This window comes from Pipra filicauda, unplaced genomic scaffold, assembly GCF_003945595.2.
Source record: "Pipra filicauda isolate LSUMZ 115617 unplaced genomic scaffold, ASM394559v2 scaffold1_size10287979_pilon, whole genome shotgun sequence".
Classification (NCBI taxonomy): domain Eukaryota; kingdom Metazoa; phylum Chordata; class Aves; order Passeriformes; family Pipridae; genus Pipra; species Pipra filicauda.
This window is the reverse complement of record NW_024104310.1, coordinates 5,661,982-5,687,845: the sequence shown is the minus strand read 5'-3', so window position 1 is coordinate 5,687,845 and position 25,864 is coordinate 5,661,982. Positions and strand designations below refer to the sequence as shown.

Here is a 25,864-nt window from a genome sequence, read left to right as displayed (position 1 = left end):
ATTTTTTTATTGTGTGGATCTGTCTGGCCCCTTGAACTGTTTCAGACTCCCAACCACCCATCAGAAAGCTGACTTAGCTGTGCCAGCAGGAAACTCCTCCTTGCTTTTCTGATGCCTGGGTTAGTTCTCTGCCAGTTTAGTGAGTTCAGTTCCCAAGAGTTTCAGATTCCCATGGGATCAAGAAAAGGAACAGAGAGAGTGCAAAGGAAGCAGCAGGAGCTGAAGTGTTTGGGTCCTTGGAGGAATGAGCCACCTCTTCCAGTGACAAGCAGCTGCTGCAGGATGCAGCCCATATCCCAGAACTTCATCCTCAAGGCCAGTGTGGTGAAGAAGGGATTAGAAGAAAAATGGAATTTTTAAAAAAAAACCCCACAAATATATCAACAGCAAAAACTGTACTGTTTCAGGCCCTATTTCTCATTTTTTGGGAGTCCCACGGTCATCAGAAAAAGTACCTGACTCAGAGCCTCAACAGTCAAATCAATTCTTTCTGTCCCTGTTCATGGAGTTGTTGCCCTCTGGCATGAATTTTTTCCCTACACAGGTGCAGATCACTGCAAGATGCTCTGACAAAAATGGTCAGGAACCAGCACATTTAGTGTCTTGCACAATATTATGTCTCACAATATATACATTTGGAAAGCATCTCTGGTCAGTGAAGAGATGAGAGAAGCTTTTTGGCAGGATTTTTACTTTAAAAATCCCCTTTGATATTCAGTAATGAGGAAATCAATGGAAATTTAGCAAATTTAAGCTCATTTTAATTTTGGTCATCTTTTTCAAATTGCATGAAAGCCACTCTGAGCCTGTGGATAAGTGCCCTTGGTAATATTTCTATCAGCTGAACAAAGTCAGCACCCCTGCCTGCTCCCAAAGTCCATGGCAGAGAGATGCTGCCTCCAAGCACTTACTTCATTGCTTTCATGGATGTTGTGATCTATCATTTGTAGCAGAAACCACATCACGTTCCTCAGGATGAATGTGGTGATCAAATTCCAGTGGATAATATTCCTCAGGCATCGGATACTCCTAAACAGGGAAATGCATTTAAATCAACACACACAGTGGATATCCACATTAATAACTATATAAAATAAGTTAATTCTGGTCACTTGCAAAATTCCTCCTGCTTTATCCCCCTCCCGTCCCTCTCTCACAGCATGAAACAGGAGATTCAACTGTTCTTGCAAAGCCATGTACACAATTTGTCTTGATAACACAGGAAGCTCCCTTTGACAAGAATCAATTCAAGCAGATGAAACAAAGATCAATGGGAAGAAAAATCAAATATTCAAATGCTCACTTAATTCTTGGTTATTGGTTTTGCTCCCCTCCATCCCTAGAACAACTCGAGTTGATGGAACAGCCCCTGAACCACCAGGCTGCACTGGAGGCTGCTGAATTGCTCACAAAAGGACATTTGGTGGCAAATATTTGCACTGGAGTGGCAAAGCTGGAATAGTTTACATTTGGTTTGTTCTTGAACAGGCTCCCCTGTGTGAGGTTCAAAGTTAATGCAATGGGAGAGCACAGACTACCTGGTTTCAGTCCTGGGCTTAGCTGGCTCTATAAGCTTTCTAAAACAAGGTAGAGCTGCACATCCTCCTTCATTAAAAAATATTTTTATCTAGTTTTAGTCCCTCTCCAGCTCCCATTCAAACGCAATGTAAAATATGAGCACAATGTAAAATAAGAGCTACAGTAAGCTGGGACACAGTGCCATAAAAAAAAAGAGGGGACAGCTTAGTGTTTGCAGCTGGAAATGGCTCCAGGAGGCAGCCAGTGCATGATGAGGATGTCAGAAACCAAAGTATCACTGAAGTGACAGAGTTATCGTTACAGATTCAGTCATTCAAGACCAGAGCATTTCCCCTCTCACTCTTTGTGAAATGGTAAAGGAAGGTAAGTGCCAAGTTGCAGCGTTGCAGTTGTAGAGTCTTCAGTTAAATGATCGTTTCTCAGCTAAAGGAAAAACACTCCAATTATGAAAATCACTTCCCCAAGGGTTCAAACAGCCAGTGCATTTCCTGGGATTCAGCATTTGCTGTATCAGTCTCCCTGCTTGCCAAGGAAGCTGTCAGATAACATGGGACACAGAAAGTGGTGCTCTCAAACCTGCTCAGCTGGAACTGACTGCAGCTCACCCCAGTGACAGCAAAAAGAGAGGCACAACCCACTAACCAACTCTGCTGTTGCCTCAGGTCTTTTGCATGACAAACAATCCAGTTTTCTTAATAACAAACACTATTTTCCTATCATAAAACACTCTTTGCACTTTTCCCAGGACTAAATTAGTCAGTCTCTGGGCTAGAAGCAGTTCTATTATATCCTTCAGCCTCAGAGATTTCAGGCAATCCAGCAAAAAAAATAAGTAGAAGACACATTTGAGATACTTAGAGAGAGATGCTCAGAGGTATAACCCTACTAAGTCAATGTTAAAGTAGTCTCTGAGTGTAACAACTCAGCAAGTATGAAATTGGTATTTGGTTTTCAGAGCCTCGGTGACTCATGACTAGAGTCAATTTGGAAAACAAATCTCCAGCTGCTCAGATTCATTCTCTTTTATTTAAGCTACAAACCCCCCAAACGATGCTCTTGGTGTAACCTGTGCTTCCAGGGAGCACGTCAGACACGTGTCTCACTTTGAAAATTTCACTTCTAACAAAATGAAGGCTCACAGTTCGGCTTTCAAAGAAACGAGGCAAAGAACTACTGCTCATGTTGAACCCCAGGAATCCGTGTGGCTCTGGGCAGGCTTTGAAACATGTTAATAAGGTCCTCACTGTCTTGATCATTCTGCACATAAATGTCCTGCAGCTGCTCTTCACTTACACATTTTATTTAGGTTAAGGATTAGCAGATAATGGGATGAATTTGAAACATTGCTTGTAGGGGGAGAGGGAGGCAGGGGACTAAAACTAAGGAGATTCAGGTCAAACTGTGGAGTTACTGACATGAAATTAATTGCTTTTGAGAGCTCTAACAACAAAACAGATCCAGCACACTTGCCAACTGAACATATTTCTTGACAAAGATAAGATAAAGGAGTGGGAAAAAAATCCCTTGCTGCAGGTGTCCATTTGGATGTAGTTTAATCATCCCATATGCTGGAGCATCGCTAACTCTGGCTAGAAGAAATCTTATTCCCAGAGGATTTACAGCAGGACATTGGACTGGACACAGAGGCAAACAGGATCAGATAAATAGCTGTAGACTTTTTGGTTCAGTTCATAAACAAAGTTTTTCCCTGCAGAAGTGTCCTAGTCATCAAAACCACATTTTCTTCTGTATCTTAAGAAAAACTCAGTGGACTTGATGGTCTCAAAGGTCTTTTCTGACCTTAATGATCCTATGTTTCTATCTGTTGGCTACATTATCTTTGCCCTCTTTACTACTTGTTGGTTCCCACTGGTTTTTCTTCTTTGCCCCACAGTCTGCATTCTGCAACCTTTTAGTGATGTCTGTGGAGGACACAGAGCAAGAGGGTCTGGCCTGTATTGGGAACCTCCAATCTTTACAGATAATTTGTGACCAAAACTGCTTGTTTTCAAAAAGCCACATGTGTTGAGGGAAGATGTGTCCCTGGGGTAAAATTAGGTAAGGAATAAATGTGGCCAGCAGCTGGAATGGACCAAAATGAAGCCTGAAGCCTTGGCTTTGGACATGAAATAGGGGCAGTTGGCTCCCATGTCCCACTACCTTCATCAAAAACCATATTTTGGATACCAGCAACCTCACACCATCACCTCATTCCCTTCTGGAGACACTCTGTGTGTGGCTCAGATGGCAAAGAGGTGCTTTCACCTGCTAAAAATCTTTAGTCTTTGGGACTAACAGAGCCATGGAGAAGAGGCTGAGAGACTTGTCCAAAAGTGCCACAGACTTTCCTAAACAGCTCAGACAGTGATGTGACCATAGGTACAGAATGGTTTTAACCTTTTCACTTCTTTTGTTTTTCCCTTTCGTTTTTCTTTCAGTAAGAGTCCCAACTGGAGACTCAGAGCTTACTTTTGTTTATAAAGAGCCCAGAGCCCACGGTTTCTGCTTGTTTCTGTCTCCTAACTACTACCAGCACAGAAATCACAGTGGCAGTAATGCAATTCATAGCCAAGGGCAGGGAAAGCTTGAGAAATGACTGTGTCAGGTTTGTACAGGGGAGGGAGGAACAGCAGGATAATGGAGTGTGGAGGCTGCAGGGCACAGCAGTGCAGGGCTGCAGTTAACTCAGTGTAACAAGGGAACAATCTCTTGGCAGCCACCTGAGAAAGCTGCTCTCATTTTCAGGCACTCCTGGTGGGTGGTATTATTGTAATTTAGCATGTGTAAAGCATCTGGAGGGATCCTGACTGAGGTGAGGGTTCCCTCATTCAGGCACTATTCACATGTGACTGCTCAGGAGCTTAACCTGTGCCTAGAGTTTATCTGTGCAGCCAGGCTGGAGTCTGAGGTAACCAGTGAATGAAGGACATGTCCCAAACTCAGCAACAAAACTAGTCAGCAACAGGTGACCTACAGCCCAGCTAATGTTTGGTGAAAGGACAAAGCCAACATTGTCATACTTATCTCAAAGCCTGAGGAAAAACAACTTATAAGACTCATAGGGGTAATTTGTCCTCCACAGGTCTTTACCTGGCTCTTGGTAGATGGAAGGTAGTTTAAATTTATAAGCCTTAATTTAAATTTAAATACTCCTGTTACTCATGAAAATGACTTGTCCCATTTTGAACATTTAAACAGTCATAACAGTCTTCTGTGACAATGAGCCCCACGGTCCCCTTCTCCTTGATTAATTATTGGCTTCACTCCATGGAGTGGAAAAGTAAGCAAGCCTGTGCTCCAGGAACAGCAATAACTGCCCTCACAGGCAGCACTGGAAAGGCATTCCCATCACATCCTAACTGGCAGGAGGTGGAATTTAAAACACATTAAACTGTGTTGTAAGTTAGCAAATTGAGCTTTCCTAGAGGCACAGTGATTGGCACGAATGAATTCCCTCAAAATGGAGAAGCTAAGGAGTTTGGGGTTATTCTTGCCTCAGTAGGGAGATATCACAATTTGGGGATTGTGGCAGTGGCAACATCAGGAAAATGAGAGTGCAGAGAGCAGAGAGCTGCCTCCCAAGAAGGCAGAGAGCCACATGAGAGAGGGGAGAAATGGGAGATGATGGGACTGGGGGCTGAACTGCTGCTTCAGACAAAATTACAGCACTGCTAGGAAGGAATTGTGAGTTACAGAGCCATTTAGAGCCCCCTGGCCTAAAAGACCTGATGATAGAAGGTTTCATATTTATCTTCATGTCAGGTAACATCATTTATGCCGTTTCCACTTGTTTTACAACTCTTGATATGTGTTGAATGGTGCAAGTGCCTCCCAGCTTCCAAGAACAGCAGCACAAATCACCATCCCAGATATCCTGAAGGCTGGCATGTGAGAAGATATGACAGACTGAGTTTATGGGTTTCCATTAAAAGGTTTTCCTGTATTTCCTTCCTACCCTAATCCTTTCCAGACAAAAAAAAGTTGGTCAGATCTTTGGCTGGACTCTTCTACTAACTCTTCCCTGGTGCATGGGTCCGAAGATGGAAGCAAGAAGAAAAGAGGTTGTAGCAATCTGGTCACAGGAGACTTATAGATTGAAGCCACAAGACAAAGACATAAGAACTTCCATATTCAGACAGACCAGCAGGCAGGAAATGGGCTCAAGTTACACCAGGTGAGATTTAGATTGAGTATTAGGAAAAGCTTCTTCACTGAAAGGGTGGTCAGGCATTGGAACAGGCTGCCCAGGGAAGTGGTGGAATAACCATACCTGGAAGCATTCAAAAAATGTGTAGATGTGGCACCTGGGGACATGGTTTAAGTGGTGGACCTGGCACCAGCACCCTGAACTGCTTGGTGTGCAGGTGTCAGAGGTGCCACGTGAGGAACAACGGCAGCAAAGATAAAAAAACAAACCAAATTCTCCAGCAGTTGACGGCAGCATGAGTCAAAGGTTGGCAGAAAGAGCTTCAGATTGTTGCTACAGGGAGGACTCTCTGATAATATTTCCACAAAATTACCCTAATTGTATGATTCAACATAGAAAGCAGAGAATTAGAAAACCCATTCTTTTGATTTGAGAAATGATGGGATCTGAAAAGGCAAGAAAAAACCCCTTATTAACTATTTCTGCGGAGGCGGCCTCGCTGATTCAGAAATGGACATCTATAAATAACCCTGGTAAAACTCAAAGCAGCTTTCTGTTATATATTGTTTTTTTTCTCACTCTATTCATACAGCGGTATTTTTCCTCTGGGATGTGCAGAGCTACTATTTTCTGATTCAAAGCATGACACAAACAATTAACATTAGCAATTATAATAATGTGCCAGTGTGGCTGAAAGCTCGCTGAATTAGTGGAATCATCTACATAAAAATAATTGCAAACGAAAACTTTATTAAAGAAGCTTGGAAACCTTCTATTAATTCATGTAGTATTCCATTAATAATGATGTTCAATTAAGACTGCTGTCCCAAAACCTCTCTCAAAACACCTGACAGGAGAAATAGGAGTGCACTTTGCTGGAGTCCTTCCCATTCCATGACTGTTGAGCAAGCCAGAAGGAGAATCGTGGACAATATTTAAAAAAAGTATTTTTCCCTCTTTAGTCTTTTCTAGGGCAGGCAAAGCACATGTCCAAGCCATAAATGGCTTGGAGTGGGAAGAATACCTAACAGCAAGTTACTTCCCAGGCTCTGTGCCTGTCATGGCCTATTTGCTTTCACCCACATCGAAGCCTTCCCTGAGGTTCTCATGGTGCTCATGTTCAATCAGTGCACATATTCTGGTACTTCTAATGCCTACAGATGGGAAAAGCAGCTGGAGAGGTTGGCAGGGAAAATCAGCTCCTTGGTGGCAGTTGCCTGGGGGAATATAAATATTCCCACAGGAAATGCAAGGGGCAGTTTCAAGGGAAGAATGAAAGCCTGGAAGAAAATAACAGCTTTATTACGAGGACAGGAGCGAGATGCTCAGGTGAAGAGGAGAAGCAGCAGCTTCCATTAGTGTTTAGGATGTGCAGAGACCCTAAAAATAAACCCATTGTGGAACCATCTGTGCTCCACTAAGTCTTCTCCAAAGCTTCGTTCTCCTGCCTTCGAGCCAGTTTTTAATCACAGGACACGGGGCATCCTGCCTGCTTCAGGCACAAAGGCTCACAGCAGTGACATTCCTGGGCTTGGAAGGATGCAGCCAACACAGCACACAAGAGGACCACAGGCAAGACAGCCCCAGGACAGCCCCAGACTGCCTGTGTTCACTGCCAGTGTTTGTGCCCAGCACTGTCTGGCTGGGAATGACGGTGGACAGGGGTTAACGACCTCTGTGAACTCCCCAGGAACAATGTGGATAACTTTGGGATACTCCATCAGCCTGGCTTTGCTCCTCAGAGCTCATCAGCCTGCAAGAGTAATGTTGCCCTGAGAGCCACGTGGTTAAATAAGGGCTAATTGAAACCCAGTCACGGGATACTCCAGTCTAAGAACAAGGCTCCAACCTTGACTGTGCTGTCAGCTCTTCCAAAGGAGAAAATTCCCATTATTTTCACAGGAATGACAAAGATGACTTCACTTAGTGCAGCATGTGACCGTGGTTTAGACGGCTGAAAAAAGGTTTAGAACTCTGCTCTAATTTGTTTTGTTAAACAGAGGTCATTTGTCAGTAATTTTTGAACCAAAATTACTTTACAGACAGGGCTGTAAAGTATCTTCTTTTTTACAGAAAACATCTTGCAGGTCAGGTTTTAGTGCTCCATAACAGCTTTAGAGTAGCAGGGACACAGCACATGACTACAAACCTCCAGGGTTTTTCTGAGGTGCTAACCTGTAGACATAGGTTGTGGTTATCACTCCACACTGTGGAAGGGTGAATATTTTCTTGTTTAATATTTTTCCATTGCTGCTGGATTGCACAAATTAGAGGCAGGACTTCAGAAGCCAGACAGAGAGCTAATAGTGGCTGGTCTGGCTTACAGTTACTGTTTGGGAAATACGAGTGCACAGCATGTTCTTGTTCATAATGCCCTTGCAGGATTATTTTAAAAAAAAAAAAAAATTGAAACAAAATTAATTTAAATTACCGGCTTGGGAATTGAGGGGTTATGTTTTGGGTGCTTTTTTTGCTCTTAATACAATTACCAAAGCTTGTTATATTATCTACATTTGCAGATACTGTGTGGATAAACCAAGAAGGAAAGCCTGAGCAACTGATGCTGCCCCTCTCCTTGGCCTCGTTTCCACCAAAATATGGTGTAAAATATTTAATTATTTTTGTGTATTTGTCCAGGAATTTAGGAAAGACCATATAGTCTGATCCTTCCAAATAGTCATTCCTGTGCTCTGTCTAAATCCATCAGCCTCAGGATGCTCACTGTGCCTTAGGAAATGCTTCCAGTGGTTCAGCCTGGGCACCTCCCCAAGGAAGCTGCTGTTTCCAAACATGCAAAGGCAGCCCACAGGTTAGTAGGGCTGTACATGTCCCATTCAGGGGTGACACAGATTTCCACTTCACTCATGTTTTAACAGAGTAATGTGAAGTAGCAGCTTTCACAAAATCACAGAATCATAGAATGGTTTATGTTAGAAAAGAGTTCTAAGACAATCGAGCTTAACTGTTCACCCAGCACTGTGTTCACCAATAAACCACGTCCCCAAGGGTCATGTCCACATGCCTTTTGAACACTTCCAGGCATGGCAACTCCCTCACTTCCCTAGACAGCCTGTCCCAATGCCTGACCACCCTTTCAGTGAGGAAATCTTCCCTAATATCCGATCTAAACCTCCCTTGGGACAACTTGAGTCCATTTCCTCTCATCCCGTCACTTGTTACCTGGGAGAAGAGACTCAATTCCACCTGGCTCCAGCCTTCTGTCAGGAAGTTGTAGAGGGTCATAAAGTCTCCCCTGAGCTCCCCCAGCTCCCTCAGCTGCTCCTAATCAGACCTGTGCTCCAGATCCTTCCCCAGCTCTGTTCCCTTCTCCGGACACCCTCCAGCACCTAAATCATCCTTTAGATTAGACAGAACAGAGGGTGCCTGAGTGCTGAACAAGCACAGTGGAGTTAGTGAGGGTCCTTGATGGACAATTCTGTGGATGAAAACTGAAATGGAACCATTTAGTACTTGCATAGCTGCAGGTGAATTTTTAGTACATAACTCTAAATATTGGCTTGAAACCACCTGCTCTGCTTCTCCTTTCCAGAAATGACACAAGACATGGGGTTTTTTTGCAGTAAATTGTACTCCTGAGCATGATTCACATCCAAACTGACCAAACTTTGCTTTCTTCCTTTGTCTTAAATCTTGGAAAAGTTGCAAGGCTTTCTCCCAAAACCATTCCGTCATCATCAGAAGTAGAACAGAGCAGAGACAAGTTTTACCTTGTCAGTCAACATCAATCTAAATCTTGCACAGAGCAGTTCTATTATCAAAATTCAAACAAGTTAGTGTCCATCTCCAGAAAAATACCCTCATAGCCAAAATCTTGGCAGCAACAGAAATACACCAGTAGGAACATATTTCTAGCACAGGAGAGGAAGTGGCCTCCTGATCCTCCAAACCTCCTGTCAAGAAAGTAATTGAGTAAAAGCCCTTCATTAATTCCTGATACTCTCTCTGAACTCCAACTGAATTTTTTTTCTCTACTGCACTGTTGCTGGACCCCTCTGCTCTGTGGGTTGGAAACTATCCTCTAATACCCACTCCCAAACCTGTCTCTAGAATGCCCATACCCATTTCTTCTTGCACTGACAATGTCCTTGATTGTAAGTAGCAGTTTCTAATGTTTCTCCAGTGGTGATGGATTTATGGGCAGCAATAACACTTCTTGGCAGCCTTCATTTTGCAAGGCCACAGTACCACTGTTTCAGATGCAGCTCTTGAAACCATTCACATTTTAAGAATGCAGCTCTCTGGGCACACTTTTAATTACTGGTATTATTTCAGGACTTCATGAGGGCTCTGCTCTCTGTGGCTTTTTTGTGGGGTAGGCTCTACACAAAGAGTCTAAAGAACAAGTCACACAGATGTGAGATGAGAGGGGGCGAGTAAAGGCAGTGGGAAGACAATGGCCTGAGGTTAATCAACGGGAAAAGTGTTTCTGTCCTTTATCTGAGTTGCCGAGATGAGACACTCGACATGGATCCAGGCAGTTCAGGGACTTCAGATGCTTTGTATTCAGAGACAACCCTCTCATTGCATATGTGCTTGTTTACAGCTCAGCTCCCTCATTTTCATTCCTGCCTTGCTTTGGGAACTTTACTGTGGACTGGTGCAGGGTGGGACAGAGTGAGTGCTGTCCCCAAATCTACAGCCACTGCACACACCCCACTCGTGCTCCGCTCTGGTATTTTTGATGAAGTTTGAAAAATGTCATTAATGAACCATCAATGAAGGCTCTGCCATTCCAAGTGGCAGATGGAATAGAATTGACTCAGCTGGATGGAGAGTCAGGAGATGAGGGGGGAACATGGAGCACTAACACGAGCTCGTGAATTCCACCAGTTGATGTCCTGTCCTGGGACTTGCTCTTTCCTCTTGTTCCACAACAGAAAGGCACAAATAGCAGGATTGCATCTGAGATCTGGAGCCTGCTCTGCTCTAACCACACCAGGCAGCACATCCCTTTTAAGTGCAAACCAGTGCTAACTGTGCAGACCTCCTCCCCACTGGGTATATCCTCAGTCTCTAGGTGTCAGAAATTTTGCTCTAATAGGTCAGATCACTTTGTTCTAAGAAACTTCTGACAGATTTCTAGAAAGCATTTAATCAAACTCTTCCATTCCTACCAACAGAGGCCTGCAGCAGCAGTCTTGCCAGCTGCACACCAGACTGAACACCAAGGGGCAGTTCAAAGGAGCTTGGAACAGGGGAGGATAAAGGAAAGGAAGTTTTCCTCTCCTAAACCCTGGGAGATAGTTAGGGGGTAAAAAAGAAAAAAAAAAAAAGGCTATGTTGTTTCAGGAAAAAAATATTTCAATCTTTTGGGAAGAAATAATATGTGGGATTTAGGAAATCTGTATGTAAGTGTAAGAAAGAATGGTGACACTGCCTCAGTGCTGTGGGAAATCAGATGCTTTAATGGAGAAATAGAAAGAGGTAGATTTAAAAGCAACAGGAAAGCAAAATTTCCCTCAAAACCTCAACTCGCTTTTGTTACCACTATACAAATGATGAAAGATGTTATGACAATGTTTGTGGGTTTATTGTTTTTTTATTTTAGAGCTGCCTTTGTCCAGTAACCCGTGCAGAAGCACATGTCATTTTTAATCTTCAGCCTATCTCCCTTTCAGCACCATCCTTTTATTGGATTCAAAACTCAGCAGGGACTTAGATGCTTCCCAGAACAAATACCTTTCGTCCCCTACTTCTTCTTCAATCACCACTGAACAAATAAAACATCTCCTGACTGAATCCAGCCAGGGCACTGCTGGCCATTGCCAGTACACTGTTTAATAACAAGTCAGGAGTTTTACAAAGGGCTCTTATTCCCTCTCACAGGCTGCTATAACAGCACACCAACGAGGGAAAATCCATGACAAACCTATTTGGGTTTTTGCATTATCAGCAATTTGGGTTTCTGAATTATCAGCAACAATAAGGGAAAAATATGATTCAACAGAAGCATTTCAATCTTTTTTTTTTTTTTTTTTCTTCAGCTTGATTGGTATTACTGACAGCAGGTTTCCTCCTATGGAAAACCACTGCTTTACTAGTGTGAGAATGGGATTCGATGGGATGATGAGGCTGAGTCAGTGGGAACTGCCTGTGTGCACCTCTGGGACAGATCAAACCTTGGCTACGAATGAGAACACACAGACCATGAGATTCTCAGCAGTGTGGGCACATTTAACAATGACATGGGAAGTGCCCTGAGCTAATCTCGCCAGATCCTGCCTTGAAGATCAGTGCACCTCTACAGAACACTTTGTGCACAAATTCTACATTTTTTTATTCTCAGCATATTTCTTTTTGTTTCTGAGCTTGTTTTGTTCTGCACGGTAAACACAGCATGGCCCTCACAGTTTTAAGACCACCTACCTTTAGACCTTGAGAAACTAATGTTGACTTAGGAGGGATCTCAATGACTCATTGGCATTCAGTCAGAGTGCCAACAACAATCAAGGCCTCTCCTTCATTTTCTATTATTTAGGTGCTAAGTGAAATGTTTACAGGCTTATTTTTTGGCACAGCCAATAAAGGATTGGTTCATACGTGACAGAACTGGAGAAAATGAGATTAGAATAGGTCTTCACAGTAAAAAGGAGGCCCTGGTTGAGTTTTTCTTCCTTCCCAGTTGTGTTGGGGGTCTCATGGACACAAATGGCAGATGATTTCATTACTTCCTGCTGCATCTGAGACTTCTGACCCTCAAAATAGGTGTGGGGTTCCTTAGATTTTAGGGTAGGAGAACATTTCTGTGGGTTGTGAATGGAGGACAGAAGGTTGCATAAAGAACTGGAATTGATTGTCAAAACTGATTTGTTCTTGGGGCACTTTGTGATGAAGATCTACCAAACCTAGAATTTGACTAGAGGCAACCTGTAATGAAACATGAATCTGGGCTGCCTTCCCTGGAGCATCTCTGGAACTTTGGAAAGCAGATGTGGCTCGACAGACACTGAGGTATCTCATGCTGGTTAATGCTGGCTGGACACTGGACATTTTTTGCATGATACAATGGGAATTTGAAAAGGCAGACTATCTTCATTCACAGCATGTACAGGAAAGTGCTTAATTGCTGCTTCTCAGTTGTTGTTTTCAATGCTGAAGCTGACTGCAAAATTTAAATCTTCAAGTCAAAGTTTAAATACCACAAGAACAATTTAAAACAGATCAGCTGGGCCACTTCTGTGTTGAAAGCTGGATACATTTATACCATCTTATCTAATTGTTTTTGTGTTATTTACTCAAGCATTTATAAAAGATTCAGCATAAAAGCAGGGAATATAATTACAATGAATAATTTGCATTCTTTATTCAGTGTAAATTAATTCAGGTCTCCAAGCACTATGGGAATTAGCTTTATATGCACAGTAGAAGGCTTGAAATAGAAGTTTAAATCGATGCATCATAAAAGTTCCCATTGAATGTTTTAAAGTTTTTTTTTCTTCCCATTAGCATAGATTATTCTGTTTATAGATACTGGAGTGCAAGAAGATTTGTATTGTGAGTAGAAAAGGCCTTGTTAGGAACGTTCAGGAGGAAAACTTTGCCTAAGACTTTGTAGGGAGGCTCCACTCCAGGAAAACAGGAATTCTTTCACTGAGGTCACTGTCAATAATCAAGTTGTAAACCTGGGGAGGGGAGGGAGAGAATTTCTCCACAGCAGTTAATCCTCTGCAATCAGAATAAGGTTTCTCTCAAGGATTAGCATTGCATGGCACTCAGTGGAGGTGGTTCTAAATTCAGTTGAACTCTTCTAGACAACACAGCACAAATAGTACAGAAATACCAGTCAGGCAATCCAAGAAATAATGCAGAAATAACCCACCAGGCCACTCCCTGTGAAAATATATCCCTGTGGCTCAGGCTTTGTGCCTACAATACATTTGATGACTGATGCACATCTGCCTGTTGCTTTCCACTAATTTTCCTTTCCTTCTGTCCTCTCTCTTTTCCCTGTATTCCTAATTTTCAGTTACATATCCACTGGACCTACCAAACTCCCTTCTGTACCCTGAGCCAGGGAAGTGTTTCTATGCAGTCTCCTTGATTTGTATTCACTGTTTCTTGGGGACTGGTGGGGATTAAGCTCCTCTAATGATGTTCCTCCTGTTATTTAAGAAAACTTCTAGGCTTTTAATGAAAGAAAAATCGAAATTAACCCAAAGCAAAATAGAAAGATTTCGTTCTATCTCCTTTGGGTTTAGATCTGGGCATTATCTGGCAGGGAATATAAAATGCCTCATGTTATCATGCACTGCCTTACATTAAAGAAAAAAAAAAAGAAAACTTGCCCCCAAAACTTGCAACTTGACACGCTCAAATCTCAGTTTCCCTTAATGAAGCACTCTGTGCTCACCAAAATTTTTGTGCTGCATCAATAAATCATGCACAGTTCTCTCCCTGAACACAAACTTCAGCTTTAGGCTTCAGCTCCTACGCCCAGAAGGCTCCAGCACAGCATCAGTCAACAAAACCATGGATGTGCTCGGGAGCGTCAAAGCCATGACCAGTTTTCCAGACCTGGACAGAGTTATCAGAGGGCTTTGAGCAGCCCAGTAAGTGTCACTCACGGAAGTCAGAAGCATGCAAAACACATTACTCACCTCAAGCACAAGAAAAGCATAAAGGCAACTATAAGGGCCCCTACTGAAATACAGTGCCCCAGGTAGTTTATGATGAGAGCAATCTTGTAATGGAGCGCATACTTCCTCTGGAGGTAAAGAGATAACAGGATTAAATCAGCATGAATCTCTAAGCACTGACATCAAGGAACAGTTAATCAGTTTAGAAAACAGTAATTACTTTTCTCAACCTTACAATGATATAATAGCTCCAGGGCTGATGCCTATATATAAGCCAAACATATTGCCCAGGCATAGAAGTACAGGCTTGGTGTGGTTTCAGTGTGGGATTTGCCCACAGTTTATTACAAATATCTGCAAAAGAAGTTATTTTCTCCCCGTTTCTTTTTTCTTTTTTTTTTTCCCCTGCAATTTCATCAGGATTTCTTGTTTTCATTATTATGCTATTTTAAAACTTCTTCATTTCAGGGCTACAAAGCTACCAAAGACACATCTTCTCAGAGTTTCAAAAGTTATAAAACATTATTTTCTTAGGAAACAGCACGGTCTTTAGGAGCCAGGTTATGCCACTTTCCTGCTCAAATGGTTTGGTTTTCATACAAAAAATTCAGTAAGGAGTAATAAAGCCTTCCCATACAGGCAGATTTTCCTCTGAGGGACATTCCTTTCAAGCTACGATCTTTATCCTTCCAACTGAGGAAGAGTTGGAATCTGGTGGTGTCCCTTCAGTTCTGAGAGAGCCTGACAAACCAGAGATCCTGTTGTTTTTAGAAGCAACCCAAGTATGTGATGAAGCTTCATGTGTTGGTGTCTGTTTCCTAGGATGGGGGGAGATTATTGGTAGGTTCTAGATCCTGCAAACAAAAAATTAAGTACCAAAGAGCTCCCACCTAAATCAGAGAATTTAGGGGTATGACCAAAAATCTGGCCTTGCAGTAACTGGAACGTTCTTTATTGGTGGGCTGCTGCTGGTTTCAGAAAAGAGAAGCATCTCCTTTCTTTCCCTGATGGATAGAAAGAAGTAGAAAAACACCGTTCATATAAATACTGAAGCTGGTTAAAAAGGGACAGAGGTTTGCTACTGAAAGAACCAATCCTCCTGAAAAATATATTCATTTATTAGGTTTGGCATTTGTTTCTTTTCAGGGTAAGCAGATCTTTCCCCAGTTTGGGATGTTGTCCTCCTTCAGAAGAACGAGACCCTTGAGAACTAACCACCTACATTTCCTCCCTTGTGACAAAAATATAAAAGCAAAATCCTACAAATGGCACCAGTTTTCTAATTTTAGTTGAACTTCCTTTTTCCATTTTTTTTTCCTAGCAATTTCCCTTAACATTTTTATTCCAGTCAAAGGAATTTGTCAGTGAATGAATGTTTGGCTGAAACTACAACCAGCAGCTGTAGTTAATCTGTTCCATTGTTCTGTGAAGATAGCATCTTCCAGCACTTTGCCAAAAAACTCTCTTGGAATCATTTCTGTGATGAAACCTGCCTATATCTTCAGCACACGGAGTAATGTGCTGCTTCTGGACAGAACTCAACCATGCAAGGTATTTTTAAGTCCATTATAAAATCCCCTAAAATAAACTTCCCCATCCATGGGCCCATTTTTTGAATTGCCTCGAGGAGAAAAGAAAAAAAAACAGCAAAACAAACTTACAAAATCCAAATTCCACAATGAGTTTTATTTATCCTTAAGACACAGGGACACTTAAAGGGAAGGAAAACACACTTGACCTGATGTGGCTACCTGTGCAGTGTTGTATTATTCAGGGAGTGCCCTGGTAAACTGCATGGCTTAATTACTCTCCTGCTTAATAAAGTCATGGAATCACAGAATATCTCAAGTTGGAAGGGACACGTAAGCACCATTGAATCCCAATCACTACTTCTTGCAGGACTTCCTAAAACTAAACCAATATGACTAAGAACTTTCCTCAGAATTGCTCGTGTAGTGCTAGATATCTTCTGGAAGATGACAACATTTTTCCCAGGACGACGATCCTGCTCTTTGAGTCTGACCCTTCAGCTCCTTCCTGTGGCTCCTGACCACTGTTTCAACTTCACTCAAGTTTTAAGAGGGCATAGTTCAAAGCATTAGAAGACTAGTTGGAAAAATAAAATTATTAAGCTCCTGTTTGATGCATTGATGCTGAAGGAAAAACAGGCACGACTCTCATATTTTCAGTTTCTGGCACTAACAAGGCTTCCTGAAGGCAAATTCAAATATCATAGAAACCAGAACTGCCTCAGTGCCTATGAAAAACTAAGCTGACAGGGTGGCAAGATCACTTTCCACCAGCCTACATGCAATCTGCATCTCTGCTGGAATTGAAGACGGCACCTTCAGGGCTGAAAAACACGTGCTCATAATCAGTCATGTGTTGGCCAAAGCTCAGTTCATGTAAAACACTTTTATAACTCCTTTCTGTCTCGCCCTTGTGAAGACCAATACATCTAAAATGTCAGCAACCTTCTACTGTTACCCAATATTCTTCTGCTTCCAGGAAGATGTTTCACTTCACTGAAATGAAAATATAAATTCTATTCAGGTTTAGGAGGAGGGTTTTTACATAAGAAATTAGCTAGAAAAGGAGATCGTAGAATCACAGGATGGTTTGGGTTGGAAGGGATGTTAAAGGTTGTCTTGTTCCAACCCCCTGCCAAGGGCAGGGACACCTTCCACTAGACCAGGTTGTTCAGAGCCCCATCCAACCTGGCCTTGAACATTTCCAGGGATGGGGAATACAAAGATGGTCTGCACACCAGTAGCCTTGCTCTCTGATCACAGCAGGTCACACCAGTGGAATCCTCCTCCATTACACACAACAATCATGTTACACCAGACAGTGCAGAGGTGTCTCCCACCAGCTTCTACCAGGTAAGCTGAGGAAGCACAGCTTTATATCTTTACCTGCACCAGCCCTGCAAACCTAAGACATGGTGGGCTCCCTGCAGCCAGATTTCAGGTAATTGTGGAGTTGTTCTGTCTAGAGCACTTTTCCCCTTGCTTCAGCCAGAATGTGACTGCCAACCTGTCCAAACCAATTCAGCTAATGATTTGACTGAATGACCACCTAATGACAGCACTCTTTAGTCCAGTTGACAAGGATTTTTCTCCCTCTAACAGAACTTACTGGCAGGTCCTGCCAGTGTTTACAGCTCATGTCTCCCTGTGGGGCTCTGCACTCCACTGCCAGTTCAGTCACTTTAGATTTCTTCCTGCTGCCAGCATGATCTCATCACCAACACGGTTTAAAGACACCACATCTCTCCAAAGACTTTCAGAAGCCACTGGGAAGTATCTTTGTCATCCAAGATGCCTCTGAGTTGGACTGCTTTCCTGTTCTGAGCCAGCTGGAAGCTGCATAACTGTGCCTGGTGTGGCTGTGCTCCTATGCAGGATATATTAGCTTAAGCCCAGCATGGTGCTAACTCAGCTACACAGCTTGAAGCCACCTCAAAACATCAGCAGAACCAAATTCATATCCAGCTGACATAGGCCACATAGACAAGACAAAAGTTCCTAAATTATAGCTCTTTTTGGAGGCTAAGATGTATTTTTTTTTTTTTTTTTTGCTGCCTGAGACTCTCATTTTATTTCCAACAAGCACAGATCTGTGCCCGATGCAGCAAAAGTCCTTTTGACACAGGAGTTTGTAGGCTGAGTAGAATTTTTGCATTTGTCACACGCTGTGCCATCAAGCAGCCAGTAGGATCAAACTTATTTCTGTACCTTATTCTTGTGCCTTGAGAAGGAGCCAACTATTTGTTCAGAGGGTGAGATTCAGTCAGACATTAGGGCACCAGCATCTGGGTATCTACCCAACATCAGAAGCAAGGGAAAGAAGTAGTGCACACACAGACATCAGTGACCCTTGAGGTGCACTCAGCAGACTCTGCTTCCCAGCTGGCCCTGGTGACTGACCTCCAACTGCTGCTGTTTAATCATGGAATCATTAAGGCTGGAAAAGGCCTCCAAGATCGAGTCCAACAGTTCACCCAGTACAGCTGAGTTCACCACTAAACCATGTCCCCAAGGGTCACACCCATGTCCTTCTTGAACACTTCCAGGGATGGTGACTCCACCACTTCCCTGGGCAGCCTGTTCCAATGCCTGGCCACCATTTCAGTGAAGAAATTGTTCCTAATATCCAATCTAAACCTCCCCTGGTGAGGCCATTTCATCTTGTCCTGTCACTTTTGTTACCTGGGAGAAGAGACAGACCCCCACCTGGCTACAACCTCCTTTCAGGCAACTGTGGAGAGTGATGAGGTCTCTCCCTGAGCCTCCTTTTCTCCAGGCTAAACACCCTCAGCTCCCTCAACTGCTCCTCATCAGACTTGTGCTCCAGACCCTTCCCCAGCTCTGCTGCCCTTCTCTGGCCATGAAGGACCTGAAGGGCACAGGTATTCCAAAGGACTGGCACCTGCCAGGTACATGGAGACACACAGGGGCATTTTAAACTACAGGACGCAACTCCACACAGGGAATTAGATCCCAGCCAAAATGGGAATCTATGAGCAAATCAGTCCCAGAGTGGAGTTTTATCAGCTGCTGCCACAGGTCTCGACCACAAGCAGAGCCATGATGTGTTGATGTAATCCAGGGAATGTGTGTTACTGAGCTGATGCCCCCTGAGATTGACCCACAGCTGACAAATCCCTAAAATTTCCCTTGCTACATGATCAAAACTCTGCCATAAAACAGGTAGAGCTGGGGATGGGGCATGTTCCTGTCCCATCTATCAGTCACTGAATTCAGAGTCAAACCATGTGATTCTTCAGCACTCTGGCTGTGAGTGGCCAAGCTTGACAGCAGTGTTGTTTCCTGTATTAAAAATAAACACAAATCACAGGGCACACCTCCTGGCTGATGCTTAGCATCTGCTAGGCTCAGTCAATAAATAACAGGAGAAACATGTGTGTGCCTGAATCTCACCTTTAATCAAATCTCCAGAGAAATCTATGGGGATTTTTTTTTCCTAGTTTTTTTGGACATCACAAAGCAAGTATGCATCCGTAACGCTGAGCATTAGGAGAGATTTCAAAAATATTCACAAATATTAATATCTGCAAGGCTTGTTGCAAATCTTTGAAGATCTAACAAATGAGTTTTTAAGCTTCTATAAGCAAGGGTGGGGAAACATCTGCACTTTCATCTGTTTAAGAAACACGCTATTTGAGTAGTTTTAAGCTATCACCATAGCTGCAAAGTTTTTGAAAGCAAAAACAGAGCGCAGGAAATAATCCTGTCCTCTAGTCACAACACTTCTCCAGCCTTTTCAAACAAAACTCTTCTGTGTTTGCTGGTGCAGAGATAGCAACTGTTGGAGCCATGCAAACACATAAGGAGGGCCATTAAAATGCAGCAGCACTTTCCTGAGCAGCACACTGTTATCAGCTCAGGTTTCCTGTACCAGCTAAACCACATCAAAGATATGGAGCCTTCACCCGTCTCTGCTCTCCATTCTCTAAACCAGCACTGGCTGCTCCATACTCCCCCCCCTTGCTCATTTTTAAGAGGGTGGTTTCACGGATGTGCAGATCCCTTTCAGGCAGAGCTGGTCGGTGTGTCCCCCTCAATCCCACCCACGCTCTCACTGCCCTGTGCCTGGGCTGGCCCCAGCTCTCCTGCAACAATGCAACAAAATGCTGTAGGGAACTGAATCATCCAAAAAACCGACCCAGCAACAAGTTAGTTTTTCATTTTAAGTGGGAAAGAAATGTAAGGAGGGGCTGCCCTGGGGTGGTTCTTACTTAGGTCAGCTTAAATTGCCATGAGAGCATCATCACTCTGCTGGATCACCTGGAACATCCCTCTGGGTGGCACTCAGGTATTGGTACATTTTTTTTCCTGATTTCTAGAAGCCTCCAGCAAGAGGAAGGAGGATGGGGTGCCACCAAATAACTTAGCTAGTGGGTAAGAGCAGGTCCTCCTCAGCAGCTGGTGTGTAGTTACCTGTTTTCTGAGTCACTGGTTCAAAGCCCACATTGAGGAAACACATTGATCTCACAGGATGGATGCTGGACCTAAGACAAAGCACATCCTGACTGTTTGGGGTACAGCACTACTCCAGATAGTTCCTGAGTACTAAATGTGGGATCTTGTCCACCTCCCCTCTGCAACTGGCACAGCACAACTACAACTACGGAATGAGCTGGATGAACCCCAAAACTTAAACAGACCTGAGCTGCTGAGCTCCACCCTGATTCTTAGAGGGGACAGTCACCCCTGGCAGAGACAGCACGAGGACTGTGTGTGCTCCTGACCCACCACAGCACTCAAAACAGGAGGGAGAGGAAGATAACCTGGTGTGAAAGGCTGGAAGGCTTAAACTGTGTGAGGGTGAACGTCTGCCATGCCTCCAAGAAAAGCTGAGACATTTGACAAGAAAAGGGCTTTGCATAATTGCTTGCAGCCTTTTGGAAGGAGCTTAACCCCATATGCTAATTGCAATCTGTAAACTCCTATGTCATGGAAGACTGGTTCAATCTTTTAAAGGCAGCTGAGACCTGAGTCTGCTTTTTATGTATTTTTCTTTTGCTGCCTCTTTACATATTTGCTTAAGGAGAAATGACATTGAGATCTGTAAAGGTCAGTTGTTGATGAGACCTCAGAATGGACAGATACAGGGTGGAATCAGCTGGTTAAACTTATTTTTTAGTGCCAAAGAGGCTTTTGGTCTTAATGTTATCATTACTAACATTTACTGTAGCATCTGTAGGCTCTGAACAAAGCTAAGAAAAATCTGCATAAACATACATCAGCAGGGACAGTGTGATAAAAAGCATCCTTTTTTAAAAACCATGTGAGTAGGGGATATGGAGAGAGGACAAGTGATTTGCCTGAATTCACAGGGAGGTTTTGTTGCAGAGACAGAAATGGAATCTCTCTCAGAAGTCCCAAATTAGCATGTTAACCTTAAGTTTAGCTTTGCATTCACGTATGAGAAATGTCATTGAGAAGAATGAAGGTAAAAATACAGACCTTGTCATCCAGAATAGGCTCACACTGAGAGTAGTTTATCTTGGAAGCCCATGTCCCATTGCCCAGGCATTCTCTGTAGGCATTTCCTGGTAGAGACCAAAATAAAAGAGAGATGAACAGTCTGTGATGGACTTTAAACAGCCTAGAAATCTCACAGATTTGAGAAAAGATTAACGGAACAGATTATTTACAAGGCAAATTAACTTATCCCACCTCCGTGAGGACTAGAACAGCCCACTGAGGAGAGAAATAAATAACATGAACACAACTACAGACTACAAGTATTTAAAGATATTGATTGATAATGTTTTCTTACAGTCTATGAGTTCAGAAGACAGAAAAGGTATGAGAAGAACGTTGCAAGAGAAAGCTTAACGTTGGTATAGTCTTTTAAAAAGCAACTATACTCAAAACCAGAGAGGTTCAGGGGTTCGGTGCCCCCTCTGTGAGAATGGTTTGTGCATGGTGAACTTACTGCTCTACCCCCCTTCCATTTATTCCACTGCAAACTAGACGAAACATTCCCGGAGATGCTGATTTTCTGGAGTCTTCCTGTGCAACACTATTGCTGGGAAAACTTCTGCGAAAAACATGAGGAGCAAGATCAGCACATCTCCCAAACCTGGGACAGGTAGGATGGGGGGGAGCACACAAGAATCCACCCAGAGTTATTTCAGAAATGGGTCCCTCCAAGTTAGGATGTGTTCACCCATTGTCTGTGGAAAAGAAACCACTTCTGGTCTTTTTCCAAGGTTCCAGTTCTCCCCAAATGTAAGCAAAAATCAGAAATTGCTTTACTGAAGCAGAGAGATTTCATGTCCAATTGTAATGTAACCCCGAGGAGCTCTGAGAACTGCATGTAATAATATTGGGGGTGAGGAGGGGAGTTCAATTTCTGGCAAGAATTCCTCTTCATCCCAAGGAACTCCGAGGGAAAACTATGCAGTTTTGCTGTACAAACTACCTTCCTCCACTCATCAAAAGTACATCCAATTCCAAGCAATATTTTTTTTTTACATTCCTATTTTGAACTGTTTCTTAGAAACAAGAGAATTAAAATAAAACAGGAAATTCAGAAGGATCCCCAAAGGACAAATACAGGCGACTTCCCTAATGAACTCTTCATGATGTTCCTGCTGCCCTTTATCCAATTTCTTCTTGGGCCTTTGCCATGGTCATTCAGTGCTAGTACAGCACCCAGCCCTCAGGAAAATCAGATGTCAAATAAAGGCAGCATCAGATTGAATGTTTCTAAAAGTTCTGTTGACAACAGCCTTTGAAAAAAAAGGTAAAGAGACTTTTGAAAAGGTGTTTTTTCTTACAGAGAAGGACAGCCCACATGGAAAGCAACAAGACACTCCAGATTACACCATATCCACACAGAGCACTGATTTTTTTACTGCTATTGTCTACTTGCACTTTTCCACTGTTTCTTTTTGACATGACAAGGCCAAAAAAACCAAAACAGTCTGAGTGGGATTTAGGTGGTGGGATCCAATTTACATCCCTCAAAGCCTTTGTATTTGTCCCATCCTTTGGCCAGTTGCTGATCTTGAGTTTCTGTAGCAAACTTCTGACTCTCCAGACACTGAGTGGGTGCTTAGTCGGATGTTGAATCCCAATTCCAGGACAGTGCTCATGTGAAACCCTTATTTTATTCATTCAAACCATTGTTTTATTCATTCTGACTCTTCATTTGCCTTGCTGTGCCTTTCCAGCTCAGGTGTGGAGAGCACAAACACAATCAAGACTTAGAACATAAAACCCACGTCAAGGCAGTTCTTTGAGGAACTTCTTTGAGTTATCTGGGTTTATGAGCTGTCACACCACATCTCCTACATGGTGAGTATCTGAACAGGAGGAGGATAAAATCAAACTCTGAATTTTTCTACTCCAGAATCTCCTCCAGTATCAGTCACTTCTCGGAAACAACAGCAGCAAGTAGATTTGACTTCTGGGAATATCTCATTCCAAACTCTAGCAGTCATAACTAATTTATATCCCACAGCAAAGGTCTTCTTTCTTTCTTTCTTCCAAATGTCTTACAGCATGAGCCCTAATAGCCACATGGAAACAAGTTTCTGATCACACTGGATGTATTTTCATATATCCATTTTAATAACATAATGCAGATCTTTTACCCAATGCTTCAAAGGAGAAATATCTCATTTAGCGAGTGAGGTAATAAAGATTAAGAACCTCACTGAAGGCACCTGGAGGAAGCAGCTCTTGTTGATGCACAGATGAATCCCATGGCATATAGTGAGTCCAGCATTTCTTGAGGATACTGGATCAATCCCACATGCACTGGAGAGAGGCTCACTGTGCTCACAGACACTCAGTCACATCTGGCCTGTGCTAAAATTCCTGTGTGTGCTGGTATATCCCTGCACAGAAGACTCTGGATAAAATAATGGCGACTTCAAATAATCATCTTGGCATTTTTCATAGCAGCAAACATCTGCTTCGTGACATCCCTGGTTACTGTCAAAGGCAGCACAGAGAAGATGAGGAAATACAGACACTGGACTCCATGACAGGCTGATTTTCTGGGACATACAGGGTTGTGGCAGGGATCAAAGCAGCGAAGAGATGCCAAAAAGGACAGATACATTGGTTCCATGAGAGAGATCAATGGGAGTGATGTGTCCCCAGCTACAGAGTATGTAAAGGAAGAGGGAAACCAGCACTGATTGAACGTGCTGAAAAATATTCCTTCTCACCCGGTTTTCCGGTGACAACTGGGATTAATGTGCTTCGTGCTATTGAAGCATTCTTGCTCTTAGCTTTAAAGCACTGTGTATGGAAAGAGACTGGATTAAGTTCAGTTTTTCTTAATGACTGTCATTAAAAATAGGAAAAATAAAAAGGGAGAATCATGATGGAGAACTCCATTGTAGAAACAAACAATGAACGCCCAGGAAGAAAAGAACAATTACGTGATCTTTCTAGGGCAACAAGAGCTAATTATAAATGGAAAGAAATAGAGCTATTAGAACTACTTTTTTCCTAGTTGAAAAACAACTGTGTAAATTTTCATTTTCTTTGACATACTGAAAAATTCCGTATACTTTTTCTTCTTATGATTTCTCCTTCCTTACTGACTTTGTTCTAAAGAAGAAATACACAAAATAAAGAGGTACTTGGTGGTTACAACATGTGCTTATTTGTGCTCTGTGTGCACTTGCACTCACATAAGACAACTGGACAAGCAGATTTAATGTTCATGCAAACCAATAATGAGTAGTAGATGACTCATGATGGCACAGGCAACACTCAGTCATTATCCACAGAGCTTCTGACACATCATCCAATATTCATTTCTGTGCTTCAGTCGATGGTCTCTTCCTTGATTTTGGAAATGTTGATTTCCTTTTGCTGTAGATTGGTGGCACTTGATTTCCTCTGCTTAACCATCAGTCCAGGGGATGGGCAAGGAGGCAAAAAAGAAATCCCTGAATAGGAAGGAATATGTAGAAGAGCTCAGGTTGTCACTTGGGTTGCTGTTAGCTTCCAGAAAATGTATTTCATCCCCTCAGGCCTGTCAGCACTACATATGCATTTCCCTATCTCCTCTAAGAGCTGATCATAGTCCTATTCCACCAGCAAGACCAATGGCAGCAATGAGAGACCAGATGCACATCGCAAGGACAGCAGAAGTACCAACATTTGCAGCTCTCATGGACTCTAAGGTGTTGTAAAAGGGATCTCCACTCCTGAAAAACTTTGTGCCACATCACAAGGGAGGTAAAAGATCTGAACACGACTACAGCAAAGCCTTGGTAGGAGCAGAACTGGGATACCCTGCTCCTTCCAACCAGCCACCCACAGCAGGAACAGGGACTATTCTGTGTATGAAGCTCCTGTAAAAGCAATTCTTGCTGAGAAGTCCTAGGTGCCAATTCTCCCTAACTCCAGCTTTTGGGGAAGGAGTGTCCAGCTCAGCCTATTTATTTTATGGATCTTCTCTGATTATATTCAAAGAAACAGCCAAATAACTACAAGAATGCCTCACTTTCGTATATTTGTATACACATGCCCACACCATGTAGAGCTTTAACTTTTCTTAGTGGAGTAGAACCATTTGAAAGCCACTGAGAAATTCTAAGGTGGAGAACAAAAGATCCTTGAATGGAGAAAAAAAAAAGAAAGTTGTACTTATCCAAATAAACAACTATGATAATCACAGCTCTGTCTATTTTCAGGGCAAATGGGAATTTTAAGAAAGCTCAGCATATCTGTTGTTTCACTAAAGAGAAGCTGATCCACCCAGATTTGAGCACTGTAGCCCCAAAAATAATGGATAGTGATTTTCATCTGGCATGAAGGACATGAGAGAAGATCACAGGCTTTATTTAGTAATTTATAAGGACTCCTCACACTCTAGTGTTTGATAAAGGAGGGAGACATCCAAACTGTTCACAGCTTTGCCCATAACCCCCTCAGCACCCCTGCAACTCAGTGCCAGTATCACAAGACTAGTTCTTGGAAAACTGGCATGGGATGTGAGCAGTGTTTCACCAATAAGCTCAAGGACCTTTATCCCAGAACTGAGCTGTGGCTTTCAGGCATCTGAACTCATGCAAAAT

At 42.8% G+C, this 25,864-nt stretch overlaps 1 protein-coding gene across 3 annotated transcripts in view; it reads right to left on the bottom strand.

The window, feature by feature from the left end:
- CRHR2 (corticotropin releasing hormone receptor 2) overlaps nt 1-25,864 on the bottom strand; it is a 142,116-nt gene that overhangs the window by 42,557 nt on the left and 73,695 nt on the right. For 2 of the 3 annotated variants that reach the window (XM_027733447.2, XM_027733448.2), the window contains 3 exons: nt 21,276-21,361; nt 14,305-14,411; nt 912-1,029 (listed from right to left, as the gene is read on the bottom strand). In XM_027733447.2, the coding sequence (XP_027589248.1) occupies nt 912-1,029; nt 14,305-14,411; nt 21,276-21,361 (311 nt within the window). Of the gene's footprint in view, nt 1-911; nt 1,030-14,304; nt 14,412-21,275; nt 21,362-25,864 lie in introns of those variants that run through there. The other variant, XM_039380737.1, reaches the window with a different exon arrangement.